Source organism: Morus notabilis, unplaced genomic scaffold (assembly GCF_000414095.1).
Source record: "Morus notabilis unplaced genomic scaffold, ASM41409v2 Scaffold191, whole genome shotgun sequence".
Lineage (NCBI taxonomy): Eukaryota > Viridiplantae > Streptophyta > Magnoliopsida > Rosales > Moraceae > Morus > Morus notabilis.
In genome coordinates, this window is record NW_010366216.1 from 38,786 (window position 1) to 57,430 (window position 18,645).

General features: G+C 36.1%; 2 protein-coding genes across 2 annotated transcripts; one reads left to right on the top strand and one right to left on the bottom strand.

The window, feature by feature from the left end:
• The first annotated feature begins 623 nt into the window (after positions 1 to 623).
• LOC21397625 (dof zinc finger protein DOF1.4) lies at positions 624 to 2,991 on the top strand. The gene is made up of 2 exons (XM_010109862.2): positions 624 to 789; positions 1,012 to 2,991. The coding sequence occupies exons 1-2, from the start codon at positions 721 to 723 to the stop codon at positions 2,107 to 2,109; spliced, it is 1,167 nt and encodes a 388-aa protein (XP_010108164.2). The 5' UTR covers positions 624 to 720; the 3' UTR covers positions 2,110 to 2,991.
• A 12,573-nt stretch (positions 2,992 to 15,564) lies between these two features.
• On the bottom strand, positions 15,565 to 17,917 carry LOC21397626 (dof zinc finger protein DOF1.4). The gene has a single exon (XM_010109863.2). It carries the CDS (start codon positions 16,806 to 16,808, stop codon positions 15,876 to 15,878), a length of 933 nt encoding a protein of 310 aa, XP_010108165.1. The 5' UTR covers positions 16,809 to 17,917; the 3' UTR covers positions 15,565 to 15,875.
• Positions 17,918 to 18,645: the final 728 nt, after the last annotated feature.

An 18,645-nucleotide genomic window follows, 5' to 3' on the forward strand; every position in this document is an offset into this window, starting at 1 on the left:
ATATTTTATATCAACAAACAAATATTGGCGAATAAGTATTCACCAAAATAAAAACAAATATATTGAGAAAACATCAAGAAAGGAAAAGGTGTGGAAGTGGGATTTGTTGTGGAGTGTTGGATAAACTGCATTGGTTTTTGTGCTGTAGCGCTCTAGGGATTCCCTCTACTCATCTTTTTTTTTTTTTTTTTTTTTTTTTTTTTTTTTTTCCTATAGAGATTAGAGAGGAATGTTACACGTAAGAGTGGAATATTGTGTAGTCTCTCATGTTAACTGTAGCTAATTCTTCTTTTCTGCCATTTCTTGAACCTACCAAAGATTCATCCGTAATGCTACTTTACCTCCCTGTCCTCTTCTTGGATTTCGAATGTCCTCAGTACTTTTACTTCTTTTCCATTTTTTTAATCCCATTATTTAAGTAATCTTTCTCTTCTCAAATTCGATTTTGGACCAGAACCCATCACGTGAAAATAGATTTAAAATAAAAATCGCATAATTCTTAAACAATTTCTTCCTAAATATATATTAATTAAGTACTATATGCATGCTAATTGATCACACTAGCTAGCTACTTAATGTTTTCTCTCATATGGTCTTAATATTTCAACCCCGTCAAGGGAAAGACTCACGTCGCCACCTGCTCTTTGTCGGTTTACTCTTTGTTTCAACGATTCCTTTGCCAAGAGAGAGAGAGAGAGAGGGAAAAAAAAAAAAAAAAACATGTTAATGGGCAACTGTTCTGATGAGAAGATGGTGGTCATCTCTTCAACAACTAACGAATGGCCACAGGTTCATTTCTCTCTCTTTCCTCTCTCTCTCTCTCTAGCAATTATTAGACAAAAACATGACCCCATTTTTGTTGCTTAGCTTTTGGAAGAGAATCTCTCTCTCTCTCTCTCTCTCTTTCTCTCGTGTTGTTATTTTACCCTAATACACACCCACACCTTAAACTCTCTTTTCTCTTTTGTTTTTCATCTTTTTTTTTTCTTTTCTTTTTCCCAAATCTGTCAGAATAATCACATAACAGATGACCAAAAGGCCTTAAACAACAACAACAACAGCATGGCTTCATCAAGCGCAGGTAGGATAATGGAGAAACCAGGGCAAGAACAGCTTCAACAGCAACAACAAGCCCTAAAATGCCCTCGCTGCGACTCCTCAAACACAAAGTTCTGTTACTACAACAATTACAGCTTATCTCAGCCCAGGCACTTCTGCAAGGCCTGCAAGCGATACTGGACCCGCGGTGGGACCCTCCGCAACGTCCCCGTCGGAGGTGGCTGTCGGAAAAACAAGCGCGTCAAGAGACCTAATAACTCCTCCTCATCATCATCACTTCCCGATCATCATCATCATAGTCATAATCATAATTCATCATCTTCTGCTTCTTCTTCTCCTTCTTCTCTTCTCTCATCAAATCCCGCTTCTTCAGTACAACCCCAGATAGATTTATCATCAAATCATCATAATCACATAAGTCCTCTGTTTTACGGGTTGGCCAATAACGCACCAAATTCTGATATTTTGAGCCTCCAGTTTTCGAGGTTCATGAGTTCTACTACTTCCGGTTATGATCTAGTTCAGCCGCAGTTGAATAATGTTCTCGGGTTAGGTTTTTCATCTGGGATTAATAATACTACTGATTATAATGGCCAAAACGGGTTTAACTCGAATTCCACATCACTTCTGCCAAGTTATAGCTCCATTTTCAGCACACCGTCTTCTTCGCCGTCTCCGACAATCGCCTCTTTATTCGCTTCAAAGTTCACAAATGGCGGCCGAGGGTCAAACCATTTCCCCTCGTTGTCGTCGCCATTTGAGGAGGTTCGGATAACGGGCAACAATGGCGAGTCCGAGATGGGGTTGATGAAACAAGTGAAGTTGGAAAATGGGCAAAGAAGGTTCGATTGGAACGGTATTGCTGATGATAATAGTTGTGCTGCTCAGAATCATGATGATGATCATCATCAAACGGTTGAGCAAAGTCTTGGCTTATCATCATCATCAGATCCTTCTCTTAATTACTGGAGTATCAATCCAACGGCTGTCGGCGGTGCCAACTGGCACGATCCGGGGAGTCTTGGTTCTTCAGTCCCTTCTCTGATCTAGCTAAGCCAGACCAAAATATTCACACTTGATTCTTCAAATCTCTGCATATTATATATCTCCCTCTTTAGTTTCTTCTTTTTAAGTCATTTTTGGGGTTTGTTAGTGTTTAGGTTTTTATTTTAGTGCATGGGTCATACTGGTGTGGTTTCAAAAAACAAAAACAAAAAAAAAACAAAAAACAAAACACAAAAAAAAAAAAACAAAACAAAACACAAAACAAAAAAAAATTTATACAGAAGCTAGCGAAGGTCGGAAGAACTGGGATCGGAGCGATCATGTCAGCAGCAAAAAGATTAAATTTTCAGCCTCTTGTTTTTTTTGTTAATCAAGGTTGATCAGAATTAATCCTGATTTGCGCTGAGAGGAACCTCGGATCCTATGATTAATCTCATCCACTTGGGCATCATCATCATCATCATCATCACCAAATCTACACAAGAGAGTTGGGAAGGTTTTCCTTTGAAAGGATATTATTCAATTCCTTGATTTGATCAGTAAGTTTGTGTTTATTATGTTGTATGTATATATATGCATGACAGCCTTAATTTTCTTTCTAATGTAATTTTGTTATATTAATCAGTACTAGGTCGGAAATTGGGGCGGGGGTATATGTTGCAACTAGTCCTCGTGAATCATGATATATGTTGATCAGAAGATCATGAGGAAGTAATAATTTTTTCATTTGTTTTCTGCCGTACGTCTTTTTAATTTTGTTGGGGGATTGGGTATAATGGTATAGAAGAGAGGGGGATAACTTGTCATCGCAATTACTTGGGTATTACTTTAGTTCGTGATGTGGTTGGTTTTAAGTATATTTGACTTTGTTCTTGCTTTCATTAATTGATTTTGGAGTTACTATTAATTGTTGGAATTTTTGTGAAGTATTTCAAACCATTCAAAAGCTTCAAACACATACAGAATATCAGATATATATATATATATATATATATGTATGTATGTATCTCTACATGTGTAAACGTATAGAGGTACTGCATGTGAGACAAAGTGAAGCGCTGTGTTTATAACCTCAAAGGAAGAGATATTCTGATCTGTAGATTGGTCAAACTGTAAGTAACCCTAATTTCTATGTACAAAATGACTAGTGGTTTTGAGTGTCTCGGGGTTTGTGATATATATGTGGGTTCTCAGAAGGCTGCATCTACTAAAAACACGAGACTATTAAAAATTCGATTTTAAAGTTTTGAAAATGTGAAAAGCTAGTTTCACTTTTTATCAGTGTATTTATTGTTTAACAATTGAATTTTATTATCTTAATTTTTATTTAAATAATAATATATCACATTATAAAATTTATGTGTCAAATAATAAATATAGACATTGAGAGTAATTAATATATTTTTTTAAAATATACATAGATGACATGTGTCGATTGACTGTAGCTTGCTGGCTGGTCTAAAGAGGAGTTTATTCTCTTGCTAGCTCTGAGAACATTATTCCATGGCGGTTGCTGTTGCACTCAGCAGTCAGCAGCTAATTAAAATGATTGAGTTAATCAGAGATTTATGACTTTCCTTTAATTGGCAGAAAACACATTCGTAAGTAACTTATGTTAGTCCCCTAAAAAGGTAATATATTTAGGATTATTTACTCTTTCAAATTTTATATGTTGAGTTTATCAAAAAGTGTATATATATATATATATCATGTAATTTGAATGTTCTCAATACTTTTATATTCCAAAATCATGTTAAATTTGTATTCTTTTTGACTCAACAACTTATAATCTAAAATTGTATTTTCACTGGTCTTTGATTATAGATTTAGTCATCAACTATATAGGGTAAATTCATCAATATTAAGGATCATATAAGTTGTCCGTTTAGAAAAGATACAACTTTGATAAAAGCTAAAATTTAGAGGTATAATAATTTGAGGCGTGAAATTACCGCCAAATTATCTCTGCAACCATACATTCTTTAACACGTACATATCCATTTATTGTATTTAAATTTTATTTATTTTTTCATAATATTGTGAGCTCAGTTCATATATTCTCTCTATATAATACATTTGTGTGCGTGACTGTGTGTGAGTGAGGTTCTCTATATATTTAAAAGTGCGCGTTCTTTAGTCAATCTTGTGTGTTTGGAAGAACTTTTGGTTTGACATGACAGATCTAGAGAACAAGTTAATTACTGGATTCCAGTTCTAGTAATATATATCCTTATGCGGTCAATAATGTACCGTTCACATTCTCCATTTATCTCGATCAAATTTCAAAATTTTCAATAAGAGCGTCACTATAATGAGCCAATATAAAACGTACATGTTCTATGGTTTTTGTCACCAACTGTCATGATATACGCAAGTATGCTGCCTAATAAAATGATCTCGGCAATTCGAGTAGTACTCTTAAGAGCCGCTCTACATGCACGAATCCCTAAAAAAAGAAGAAAAAAAAAAAAAAGAAGCAACAGCGACAATTTAGAGTTATTTCGTAGGATGCTTCATAATTGTGATAAAATTTGTACAAGGGTTAATCTGACCTCGTTGGTTTTCCTTGTCGTCAAAGTTCCTTAGATTTACCGGCCATTTGGGGGTTAAAATTATAAATTTTCGTACGTTTGATCATCTTGTTAGAAATGGCATGGTAGAGCTTATGATAGTATATTCCTCACATCATGGCCTTTTTTTTTCCTACCTGCTTCTACTCTACGTTTTGAGGAGGATAATGACTTGGCATGTTATCCGAGGAGGAAAAAAAAATTCCATATATAGGTCGGTCTGAGACCCGTCACCGTTAACCTTGGTTAGGTCGAGGTTTTAAGTCCCAAAACTGACACTCTCTATTTAAAGTTTTTTTTTTTTTGAAAATATCTTATATAATTTCGGGCCGGCCTGACCCCTATTTAAAGTTTTTTTTTTTTGAAAATATCTTATATAATTTCGGGCCGGCCTGACCCCTTTGGCTTTAGGACTAGGCTAGGGCAATCCATTTGAGTTTTGATATAAGATCATGTGCTGCTCTTTATAAGTTTTAATCAATCGTGAGTTATGGCTATCTGGAGCATTTACATGCAATGAATAAGGGTTTGATATTCTATGTTGTTGTTTGAGAGAAAAATTTGAATCATTTGAGCGATCTACCAAGTGAAGCAATTTTATCGTACAAAATTTAAAAACGAGTGGGGCTCACTGAATAGCTCTAACTAATTGTTACAAGACTTGAGCGACAATTACAAGAAGGATTTTTTAGATTGTATAAGTCCATTAGTGATTGTAATAGTGTTTAATTAGTAGATTGTTCAAAGGCTCTGTGAATGTAGTTTTTTACCGACCACATAAAAATTCCCTAAATATTGTTTATTTACAACTTTCGGTAATCATTTAATCCGGTTAAATAAGTATATTCAGTAAATTAATAAAACAGGTTCGTTATGTTTTTGTTGCAGACAAAACTTGCAACAGAAACACTATACATAGATCTTTTAGAACTGCGATTCAAATCCTTCTGCCATGTCCTAAAAATTTAAGAACCACGTTATTATTAAATTTTGGAAGTTGATTTAAAGGTATGAGCTAGCTCCACTTATCATCAGTTACATGTCACTGCTCGATTTTTCTTGAATTTAAGGAAAAAGAATGGTAATCATAATGCTTACTGATCGTTAACATCGTAGTAGGCTGAAACTATCGCTAACATGGGGAACTACCTTTTGTATTGCGATAGGTTGTCATTGGTAGCACAATAGATTACCACCAACACGAAGGTTTGATAGTGGGTTTGAAGCTGAGCAACACGTATGATACTGTCGGAGGGTATAGTTTTTGTATTCCATATTTGTTTGGAATTTTCCTGCACAAGTTCACTTTATATCACAAACATCGGATCTCTTAAAATCCCAAATTTTTTCTAAAGATTAATTTTTTCCAAATAAAAACCTTTGAAAAAAAAAAAAGAGCCAAATCAAAAGTGTTATTGAATGCCTTGATTAATGATTTCAGAGGTAATCCACCACGCGCTGACCTGAACATTGTGGTAGTCTAATGTGTTATCAAGAGTAACTTATTGGGATATTGAAGGTAGTCTGCCGTGAAACTGGAAATATCAGGCCAATAACTTGGGTGTGTTCTTTTCACACCTCAAAATTTTTTATGTGAGAAAACATTGTAGCAAAAATGTTCAATTTGAATTTTTTGGAAAAAAAACACTATAATAAAAGTATGGGAGAAAGAGGGAAATAGGCTAGGACTTGAGATGAATTAAAATTAATAGGCCAATAGTTTATATAAGTTAATAAATAGGCCAAATTACTATTTTTGTCCATAACTTGTCTGGTTATGAACCATAACTTGACAAGTTATTACCCATAATTCACCGTTTTTGTCCATAACTTGTCTGGCTATGAACCATAACTTGACAAGTTTGTCCATAACTTATATGGTTATGAATCATAACTTGACAAGTTATGACCTATTAATTTTTATAACTAAAAATTGGCCTATATACTTTCTTAAACTTTTCATATTGCCCTATTTTCTACTATTTCCGTAAAAGTATTTGACTTGTGATTTGAGTTTAGAAGAAAACAATGCATTGTTACTTGCAGCAAACGTGCTGCTAATAGTTACTGACATGAATAACAAATAGATATTTGTTTCTCCCAAGAATAACAAATAAATGTACTGATACATAAATTGATAGATATTTTCTCACTAGAATAACAAATAAATGTATCAGTACGTAAAATTGATATATATATATATATATATATATATATTTGATAGATATAGCATCGCACAGGGACTTTCACTTGACAACGGGAGGAAAGGAGCCTCAACGTTGTCACGTCCAATAACTTCTGCTACATATTATGTTTAAATAACTTTTGTTACATTTTTTCACGGCCATAAAATTCTATCCAGCCAATAAATTTTGTTGCATTTTGTCACGTCCATGGACCTAAAGATCCACCTAGAAAATCAACATGCTAAGTGCTATGGTCTGAGGGAATATTTAGTCCAATCACCCGACATCCTTTCTTCACCCACCTTTTAATGTTTGACCATATATACGTGATACATACATATATATATATATATAGTTATTTAACCCAAAAAGTAATAACCTTATGTCATTTCTTTTACCAACTATTTTTTTAACCTCTTCGTTGTCTAATAACATAATAATACAAATCTTCAATGCGACGAATTTCCTTCTTAATTACCCAAAATCTATGCGACTATGCCTATAACTCACCATGTTGCCGGACCATAGAAAGTGAGAGTAGATTAAATATAATAAATTATTATCAAAGAAGAAACGGAGCGCAACTAATCCTAATTCTGAACTGCGAATGTTGTTAAAATCTCTACCAAATACACCATAACAATCAGTCTTTTTAAAGGGCCTTTTTGTCAAAATATTCTATTTGAAGCCTTTTACTAAAACCATGACTAATGTGCCAAGTAGTAGATGACAAGCATCTCATCATACAACCATACATATTGGGCAGTTAGAAGAAACTGATAATTAGAATTATATTGGTGGTCACACACAAGGCATTTCCAAACAACACAAAATATTAGGTCCCGTTCTTTTCGCTGATTCGAGTTTAGAATTCGAGTTTCGCTACAGTAAAAAGCTCTCAGAAACAGTCACATCTAACTTTTTTACTACAGTAAAAAGCTCTCACACAACATCACATCTCAACTTGAATTAAAAACTCGAATTAACGAACTGAACGGACCCAATATATTATCACCTCTTTACGCAATATCTCAGAAGGTCCAACGCAGGCCATGTATCATGTGTTGAGTTTTTGTTGTTATTTTATTCTTTATTTTACCTGTATTATGTTGTCAAATCTTTCAAACAAAGCAACATATGTAAAGAGAAGGATACAAGTCAACCTCTTATATATCCCTCGCATGAATTTCTAATCATCTTTCAATAAATTTTGAATTTTTGTTTTTCAGTATTATTTATTTCCTTTTTTACTCTCCTTGGCTAGATAAACATGGTTAATTAGTAGGGGGGAGAGAAGAAAAAAAAGGATCATAAGTTCATAACTTAGACTAATTAGTAAGGTCTATGGAACAATGGTGAAATATGTTCTCTCCATTTCAAGACCATAACTGAAAGTGATGTTTATGCACTGTATCATATATATATATATATATATATATATATGCACATGCTTTCTGAAATTATTTTAGGATTAAGTCTAGCACCTGCACCACCAGTTAGACATATTAATGTTTACTTGTCATTATGACATTGTTCATATATTCTGTAACATTAAATCGGTTTAGTGTAGTATTTAATAAAAAGAAGTCCAATAATTTAGAAACACACACTATTGATAAAATAATATTTTCACCGAGAAAGCTCACATAAAGCGAACATATTTATACAATTTGAATTAATGTCGAAATAGTTTATGTTTTTACATGTCAATACGGTAATTATTGCTCCGGCCAAAGGGTTAACACTTGGAGAACAATTTGAAAAAGTTGTTATCTTAATTGTCGTCTGTCGATGTCTTAAGGCTGATAGTCAATTCAATTGCTGGATTGAATTAAAACCTTAATTCAAACGAACTTCTCAAAACCAAATGTTTTTGCGCTTTTCCCTGGTGAGTATAAGTGGGAGGAGGGGATGGATCTGCAACCCTAAACAGTATTTTTGGTCTAAAATCATGATTACAATCCTCTAAGAGAGTGCCACGTGAATAGTGCAAGGGGGGGTCCTTGTTGCAATAAAAGATTTTGCATAATAGAGTTGTGTGGGATGGCAATGATAAAAGAGATCAGAAAACTGAGAGACAGAGTTTTTTAAAAAAAAAAAAGAAAAGGTTTTTTACTTTTTAGTCCACAAAACCCGTCCCGAAAACTGAAAGAGCTTCTGACCAAATGATGGTGCAGTGGGGGCCAAGAGTCCCATATTGATGGGATACTTGATGGAAAGTGGGGCCACCACTTGGGCGTGCCTTTCATTTTTCAGAAGGGTCAAAGAACAGGGTCCCACACATGGGAATCATGTACATGCAAGTTGTGGTGTTAAAGGCAGACACTGGATTGTTCCTCTCCTGCATTTGTCACCTACAGCTTTTCTTCGGGACTCTCTTTTATTTCCGTCCTGATCTTTCAGTCGTTGAATTGTCTTTTTTGTCTTAGTGAGATTATCCCATTTGATTCATTTCTTCGGATTTTGTTAATTTAAACTTTTTTTATTCAAATAAAAAATTTTAAACTGTCTGATTTAAATTATAATTTAAATTAATATTTTATTATGTAATTAAAATTATAATTTAAATAAGAAAATATAATTTAAATTTGTATTTGATAAGTGTGAAAAGTAAAAAGAGTTGATACTTTTACTTTTAAAAAATAGTTTGAATGGTTGAATTTAGGAGGAGTTAAACTTTAAGGGCCCGTTTATTTCATATTTTTAAACTTATGGTTTTAATTTTGTTACAATGTTTTTTTTTTTTTAAAAAAAAAAAAAATGAATTTCAAATGCCAGAATCAATAATCACTGATTTGAACGCATGAACTAAACGGTCTTGAGTTGGATAGTTTAACTCAGTTCGAAAAGATAATATAGTTCAAATTGTATATTTATTAAATACGAGTTCAAATTGTACTCCTAATTCGAACTGAATTAAATTGAACTAAACTAATAAAACAAAACGGCAATCAGCTGACTTAGTAATATAGTTCAAATTGTATATTTATTAAATACGAGTTCAAATTGTACTCCTAATTCGAACCGAATTAAATTGAACTAAACTAATAAAACAAAACGGCAATCAGCTGACTTAATTTATCATATATAAAGAAAAGGACAAAAAAAAAAAACAATTGAGAATTCTACTCATTAACAGAAAAAAAAACCTTAGGTGCTTTTTGTCTTTTAATTCAATATGGGGTACTCTTTTTGTGTTTGTGTATAGCATATAAAGATTTGATTGAGTGTAAATATATTTTATTGATCAAATGATTACAACGTACGAGATATATATATACAAGTGCTAGTGCAATTGCAATGCTGGTTTTTAGGGATTATATTAACCAGCAGATCCTAAGAACTAGGAGTGATCTGTTTCGGCTGGTTGAGGTTGTTTAAGCTTGAGAGATTCTCGGCATGGAGATTCTGCAGGGACGTCCTTGTGTACAACTGCAGGAGGCTGAATTAAGCATTTACTAACATGCCCCCGCAAGACGGTGCTCCCATCGGAGATACCGATCTTGAAGCGAATTTGGTTGAACAGGAAGGATGATAGTGGTTTTGTAAGTGCATCTGCAAGTTGTTCTTTCGACGAAATGTGGGACACCTTGAAGGAGCCTTTGGCAACATGATCCCGTACAAAGTGATAATCAATGGCAATGTGCTTCATGCGGGAGTGAAACATCGGATTGATGGACAAATAAGTTGCACCAATGTTATCACAGAAGATGGTTGGAGTTGTGTCGTAGTGTATGTGAAGTTCACGAAGTAAGTTTTGTAGCCAAAGAACTTCAGCAGCACATGAAGCTAGGGCGCGATATTCAGCTTCAGTGGACAAGCGAGCAACTGTCTTTTGCTTTTTGGAGCACCAAGAAATGGCGTTGCCACCGAAGTAAATAATGTAAGCCGATGTCGAAGTGCGATCATCACGATTCCCTGCCCAGTCTGCGTCGGTGAAGGCGGTAAGTGTGAGGTGTTGATTTCTTTTGAGAAAGAGCCCGTGATGCATGGTGAGTTTGAGATATCGCAGCAGTCGTTTTGTGGCCGTCCAGTGAGCTTCGGATGGGGAGTGCATGAACTGGGCCAATTTGTTTACAGCATAAGAGATGTCCGGTCTTGTTAACGACAAGTATTGGAGTGCGCCGATGACTTGGCGATATTTGGTTGCATCAGTAGGTGGTGAGCCATCATGAAGGTGAAGGGGTTGAGTGGAAGACATTGGTGTTGTACATTCTTTTGCACCAGCCATGTCAGTCCGGTCAAGGAGATCCCGAATGTATTTGTGCTAAGTGAGAAGAATGCCTGAGGGTGTCGGAAGAACTTCAATGCCAAGAAAGAAATGAAGATCCCCGAGGTCTTTCACAGAGAACCGTGTGCCTAGAGCAGTGAGAAAGACGTGCAGAAACTTGGTGCAGTTGCTGGTGACAATTAGATCATCAACATAGACAAAAAAATAACATGTTGTAGAGCCTTTGTGATAGAGAAAGAGGGGGACATCACTGTGAGAGTTAAGGAATCCAAAGGAGAGCATGAATGTTTTCAACTCAGTGTACCATGCCCGTGGGGCTTGTTTGAGATCATAAATGGCCTTGCGTAACTTACAAACACAATTTTGATTGTTCTGATCAATGAAACCAGGGGGTTGTTGCATATAAACCTCTTCACGCAATGTGCCATGTAAGAATGCATTATTAACATCCAGTTGACGGAGAGGCCAGCCATTGGATAGCGCGAGGGAGAGAATGAGCTGAATTGTTATGGGCTTAGCAACCGGGCTAAAGGTGTCTTGGAAGTCGAGTCCTGGCCGTTGATGAAATCCTTTGGCCACAAGACGAGTTTTGTACTTGGGGATAGAGCCATCAGGATTTCTTTTGATTCGAAACACCCACTTGCAGCCAACAATGTTCTGAGATGGAGATGGAGGAACAAGCTCCCATGTTCCATTGTGAAGAAGAGCGTTCAACTCGTCTGACATGGCTAGGCGCCACTCAACATGTTTGATGGCTTGAGTGACACAAGTTGGTTCAATGGAATCTGGAAGAGGATGCTTAGTAGATGCCTGGTAAAGTCGTTTAGGTTTGAAGATGTTGTTTTTGGACCGAGTTTGCATGGGATGAGATGGTAAGGTGGAGGGAGGAGCAGATGATGGAAGGGCCAGTGACTTGGAAGAAGAAGAATGAGATAAGGGAAGAGAAGAGGTACCTGAATCCGTAGAAAGAGGTGGCATGACGTCTATGAGCAGCCGAGAGTCAGAAACAGTAGTGACTGGTGTTGTTGGAGAAGGCACTTGTGTAGACATGGACGGGAACGTGGGAAATATTGTTGTGACAGGGAATGGCCAGGATGCGGAGAATGAAGGAAAAGTAGATGCTTCAGAGGATAGAGTAACTGAGAAGGGAAAATCAGACTCAATAAATCGAACATGTCGTGAAGTGTAGATTCTGTGAGTTTTGATATTTAAGCAGAGGTAAGCACTTTGGTGAAGAGAGTAACCGAGGAATAAGCAAGGGGATGACGTAGGTTCAAGTTTATTAGAAGTGTAGGGCTTGAGCCAAGGGAAGCACAAACAACCAAAAACTTTCAATTTGTTGTAGTTCGGTTGTTGAGAGAACAATTTTTCATATGGTGTGGAGAGATTTAGAAGAGGTGTGGGAAGTCGATTGATGAGATAAACTGCCGTTTGGAAGGCATAGGACCAATATTTATGTGGCATTTTGGCATGGTGGAGAAGAGTTAAACCAGTATTGACTATGTGTTTGTGACGTATTTCAGATGTACCATTGTGTTGTGGGGTGTGAGGTGGTGTTTTTAGATGTTGAATGCCTTCAGTCGAGAGAAAGGCTTTGAGAGCAGTGTATTCACCACCTCCATCCGAGTAAACAGTGACAATGGGACGTTTAAAAAAATTTTCAACAAGAGTTTTGTATTGTCGAAACACAGAGAAGACATCTGATTTGAGACGCAAGGGATAAAGCCAAACATATTTAGTGAAATGATAAACAAAGATAACATAATAGTAAAAACCATCAGCCGAAGGAATAGGAGAGGGACCCCACACATCGGTATAAATAAGATCAAGAGGGCCAGCACTAGTTAATGTTGATTTGCCAAAAGGTAAACGTTGACTTTTATTACAAAGGCATGATTCGCATACAAAAGCTGAAGACATAGTAGAAGACAATGGAAGACCATAATTAACAAGTGTCTTTATTGTTTTGGAGGAGGGATGGCCAAGGCGGCCATGCCAGATCATTGGAGAGGCTGATGAAGCAACACCAGTAGAAAAAACCACTGCCGGACTTGGAGAAACATCCTTCGGAATGGGCCACTCATAGAGATCATGTCGATTCTTTCCGTGTAGTAGAGGAGTCCCCGTAGGTAAATCCTTGACAACAAAGTGAGATGGGAAAAATTCAATGAAAGTATAGTTAGACCGACAGAATTTAGCAACAGAGATGAGATTTTGTTTGATAGAGGGAGCACATAAAACATTAGATAGAATAAACGAAGGTGAAACAGAAGTAGAGCTAGTATGTGTTATAGATAAACCTGAACCATCAGCGATGTGAATGTCATCTGGACCCTCATAAAGTTGATGCATGGAAAGATTGGATAGCTGAGAAGTGACATGATGGGAGGCGCCAGAGTCAACAATCCAAGGTGCAGGCTTATGCGAGGCTGTAGTGATGTGGTTGGTAGAGGGTCTGTTGGGCCGAAGGTGAGGAAATAGTTTAAAGCAGCGCTTGGCATCGTGCCCGCATTTGTCACAATATTGACAGACAATTGGAGAGGAACGAGTGTTGAAGGAGGACATCGGTTTGGACTGTGTAGCAGAAAATGAAGGAGTAGGTAAAATACCAGGATTAGATGAGTAAGGCGAGTGTTTCTGGTGACGGAAGAAAGATGAGTGTTTGGCAATGTGAGCAGTGGGTGGGGGGGATGCAGAGAAATATTTGTCATTATGCATATATATATATATATGTATTTTCATATATATACATATATATTTTCATATATATATATGGAAATTGTCATATATATATATATATGTATATATATATATATATTTTCGTTCAGGTCATTTATAAATACTGAGAATTAGATATCCTAATTCTATATCACCTATATATATATGTATTTTCATATATATACATATATATTTTCATATATATATATGGAAATTGTCATATATATATATATGTATATATATATATATATTTTCGTTCAGGTCATTTATAAATACTGAGAATTAGATATCCTAATTCTATATCACCGAGAGTAAGAAAATCACAAAAAAAAATAAATTAAGGGTCCGTTCATTTTGGTGATTTGAGTTGAGATGTGATTTTATGTGATAGCTTTTTACTGTAGCAAAAAAGTTAGATGTGACTGTTTTTAAAAATTTTTTACTGTAGCAAAACTCAAATTCTAAACTCAAATCAGTGAAGTGAACGGAATAACACAAAATTTATAGAAGTTCACTTTAATTTTTTTTTTTTTTTAAAAGATCGGATCCATGAATCTCTCTACATTAAATAATAAATCATCAGGATATAATTAGGTGCAACAGCTTACACCTAGAATGAAAGTATAATTATTCTGCTAGTTTGAGAATAAAAAAAAAAAAAGAAAAATTCTACAGAAGCCCAGAACTGGGCCTGGCAAAGTAGTACAGGAGCCTAATTCTATAATGGTGATATCAGCTAATTTTCATCTAAGTGGAATGAAAGTACGCAAAGTTGTAATATGGGTATACCGGAGAGGAATCAGTAGTACTGCTTTTATTCTGTGAGACAGATATATCTAACTATGGCAGACCAAAGATCTGCTTTACTCGGAAACCACAATCCCCACTTCACGCCATCCCAATATTTGCTCTGTTATATTATATATTGATTTTGATTATTATTCTAGAAGTAGTCTATGCATATATAGTCGTTTATACCATAACCTAACGCAGCTAATTAACAAAAGTGGGAAAATTTTAAAAATATAAAAATCAAGCATGCATAAACGTATATAGACATATGTACATGCGTGTATGAATAGGAGCTAGTACCATAAGTTGTCAGATTCCACATACAAACCATTGATATATTTTAACCATGTAATGAGTGCATGCAAATGTCAAATTGAATGAGCCATCATCCGTTGGTTTTAAACATTTCTACTTTTCAACGCATCAAAAGTAGAAAAACCATGCAGAATTTCTCTTGTATATATGTATACATATATTTATATATATTCGAAGCAATTAAATTTGCCATTGTGATTGGACGTCGACAGCCACGAAGCATGCATGCATTTACAGCCGTATGATCACCATTGTCTTTCCAGTTCATCAAGAGATGAGAGAGTGAGAAAGAGAGAGAGAGGGAAAAGAGTAAAGTGAAACATGTATAAAAAGCAAAACATTGAACGATAAAGTTGATGCATTAAAGCAGTCGAATCGTCAGTCACCCACATGCATAAGAACCAACCATCTTTGTCCACCCAACTAATTCTCTTCAAAAGACCTTGATTAGCTCGCCTTCGTATCCATGCATTGTTGAATATTGAGCATTCTCACAATTCTCCTTTCTTAGACCAGTTTTCTCAATTCTCACAAACCCTAATTAATTAACCAAAGATAAACATATATGTGCAATAAATTAAGCAAAACATTTCAAAAGCAAAACTAGACTTTATAAAGCAAAAGCATTCATCTCATTCAACTTTTGATCAAACAAAAAGTAAATTTCAAACCTAACCCAACCCAGACATATCAATTTTCTCTATAATATAAGAACAAAGGTGATGATGGCCTCTATATTAGTCTTCCTTTTTACACTGAATACATACATACCCACAACACAAAAATCCCCTCTAATCTATGTTCCAGAAAAACTCTATATATAATCTTCATATATCATTCCCTAACCACCAAATACAACCAAGGTATACATTGACATGAAAAAACAAGTTTCGCAAATGAGATTCAATATGGGTTATTTCCATTTGTATACAAAGGCGCTGCAAAAGGAAAACAAAAAATGAAACATTTCTGATCATGACCATCATCACATGATGATCATTACGGAGGAGGGCCATATGATCCTGGCAGATCAGGCCATTGGTTTGGGCTAAAAGAAGGCTGATGATCATGATCAGAAGTACTACTGGTTGTGTTCCTACGAACGTTACCGGTAGTAGTGTTGGCGTTTCCCATGTTCCACAGGGCGCTTTGATCAGAAGTGTTGTTCATCATGAAGCTGTGATGCCAGTCTTGAGAGGAAGATTTTGCACTCGTTTGATTAATCATCGTCACACCTTGATCCTGATCATGATGATCAGACGGGCTTGGATAAAACTGGGCCGACGCTGGAATCTGGTGCTGCTGTTGCGAGCCGAAGGAAGAAGGGATGTGATCATTGAAACCCTGCAAGAGACTCAAAGTCGAAGAAGAAGAAGACGAAGAACTTCCCAGTTGGTCGTGATTTCCGGAATTGATCATAAGAGCTTGAGCAAACGACTGCGGTTGGTTAAAAGAAGACTGAATCGCCGCAAAGGAAGACAAATACCCAGAGCCAGCAGCTGGGTAGAGTAACTGAGAGTTCATCATGGGGCTCGAACCGATCATCAGATTCTGCGGCGCCTGTACCGCTTGCTGGGCTTGCGGTAGTACTGGAGGCTGCGGCTGCGGCTGCGGCGGTTGAGAGTGGCGAGAGCTGTCGCCTGAGGAGGAGGAGGACGACGTCGTCTTGGCGCGCTTTCCCTTCCGACAACCGCCGCCAACGGGGACGTTTCGGAGGGTCCCACCCTGGGTCCAGTACCTCCGGCAGGTCTTGCAGAAGTAGCGGGGCTGAGAGAGGCTGTAGTTGTTGTAATAGCAAAACTTGGTGTTTAAGGACTCACACCGCGGGCATTTTTGAGGCTGATGAGGCGGCGGCGGCTGCTGCTGCTGCTGCTGTTGATTCTCCGCCTTCACAACTCTTCGATCTTGGTTCTGCTTGTTATTGTTGTTCATGGCTCCGGAACCTTCTTGCCTATCCGTTTGATAGTGGTGTTTGTGTGTAAACGTACGCGATCTGTTTGTTTGTTATATTGGGATTGGTGTGGTTTTTCTTGCTGTGTTGGGGCTGTGATTTTTGTCTCTATATACGGATCAAATAACAGTTCTGAGGACTGTACATGAAGGGAGTTATATAATAAAAAAGAGAGAAGGATTATATTGGAGCGTTTTTGGGGTGTTCTCTGAAATGAGATAAGATGGACTAGTACCCACTCAACGTGTCAGTCTAACGGATTTGAGAATCTGCCATCGAAATTGTAAAACCAACGGCAATTGATCATTACCGTTTCCTTGCATGAGAAATATATGGTGTTTCCATCCACCTACCACCACCACCACTCTCCAAACAAAACCAGAAACCCTCTCAGCAATTAACACCCAAGCCAAGCATCATCAAAACTATCCAAACTGTAAGATACAATCCAATAAAATCTCACACAATACACACACCCAGCAATAATATCTAACAAGATTTTCGTTACTCAAAACCACCCTTCTCTCTTAAGCTGACTAGACCAGACATGGATATTAAGAATTTATATACATATATATATAAATATATATATATATAGGTCTAGATGATAATCTGTGGGCCGGAGAGAATGATTTATGGATACCGCAGCATATTGGTTATGTGCGGTTAAGGGAGCTGTGATACAGGCGTTACATAAGTTACGGTGAATTCAACCAACTAAGAGAAATAAGAAGAAGAACAAAAATGATAATAATCAATCAATTGCTTTAGAAGATGATCAGAATATAGTAGACATGAAAGAGGAAATAGATTGATCGAAACACCTGAGAGTACTGTCAAAAAAAGGCTATAATTAGCTTCACCTTTCGGTTTACAACTGAAATAGTTTTCGGAGTTTTTGACTCCCAAAGATGGAAGAGGAGAAGAAAGAGAGAAGAAGAAGCAAAGTTGATGTTTGGGGAAGGGGAAAAGAGTCGGCGGCGGGGAGGCCCAAAGAAGGTAGCTTGGCGGTTGTCAAATGGTGGTGGCTGTGTCAGACCTCAGCAACTCTCTTTCTCTCTCTTACTTTCTTTCGCTCTCTCTATCTTTCTCTCTCTGGCTCTCTTTCGTTCCACTTTCTTCTCTGTCTTCAGACGACTGTTCATCTTGAGTGTTCCATACCCTTTTCCTTTTTCTTTTTTTTTTTATTTAAAATTTTTAATTCTTTGATGGGGTTTTGCTTCTCTCTGACATCTTTCCATTTGGGACTGGCTTTGATTTTATAATTCCAATTCTATAGAATGACGTTGATATCCTCCATTACCAATGAATTCCCATATTATGAATATGATTTAACAAAATTTAGCTTGAGTAATTTAATTTTCAATTAAAAAATTGAGCAATTTACTCTAAGGAAAGGAAACTTGAACTGCAGTTGGATCACTGACTACATAAATCAAACAAACCATGGATTAGCATTTCATGTTCCGTCTATGAAAAGCTAGCAGTAAAATCTAAATTCTTTAAACCACGTTATTTTTACTGTTCGAGTTAAAAATTTGAGTTAAAAATTGAATTAAAAAAAAACATTATAACAGAAAAAATTAAATTTAAATTTTTTAAAAATAAAACATTAACAAAAACTTGAATTGTGATACGAACTACTAAAACGAACGATATCTAAATTTCTTTTGTTATATTTCTGCCACTACAATCAGAGTCCAAATATTTCTACTATTTATTCAATTACATGGTAGATTTCTTAAAAAAAAAAAAAAAAAAAAAAAAAAAAAAAAAAAAAAAAAAAGGATAAACATGGTAGAGTACAATATACTTGCT

What these genes read in the sequence shown, in the direction of transcription:
- LOC21397625 (XM_010109862.2), top strand. Translation starts at nt 721, where the DNA reads ATGTTAATGGGCAACTGTTCTGATGAGAAGATGGTGGTCATCTCTTCA. An exon ending in CAACTAACGAATGGCCACAG is followed by an intron (nt 790 to 1,011) that starts GTTCATTTCTCT and finishes CAAATCTGTCAG; the next exon opens with AATAATCACATAACAGATGA.
- LOC21397626 (XM_010109863.2), bottom strand. Translation starts at nt 16,808, where the DNA reads ATGAACAACAATAACAAGCAGAACCAAGATCGAAGAGTTGTGAAGGCG.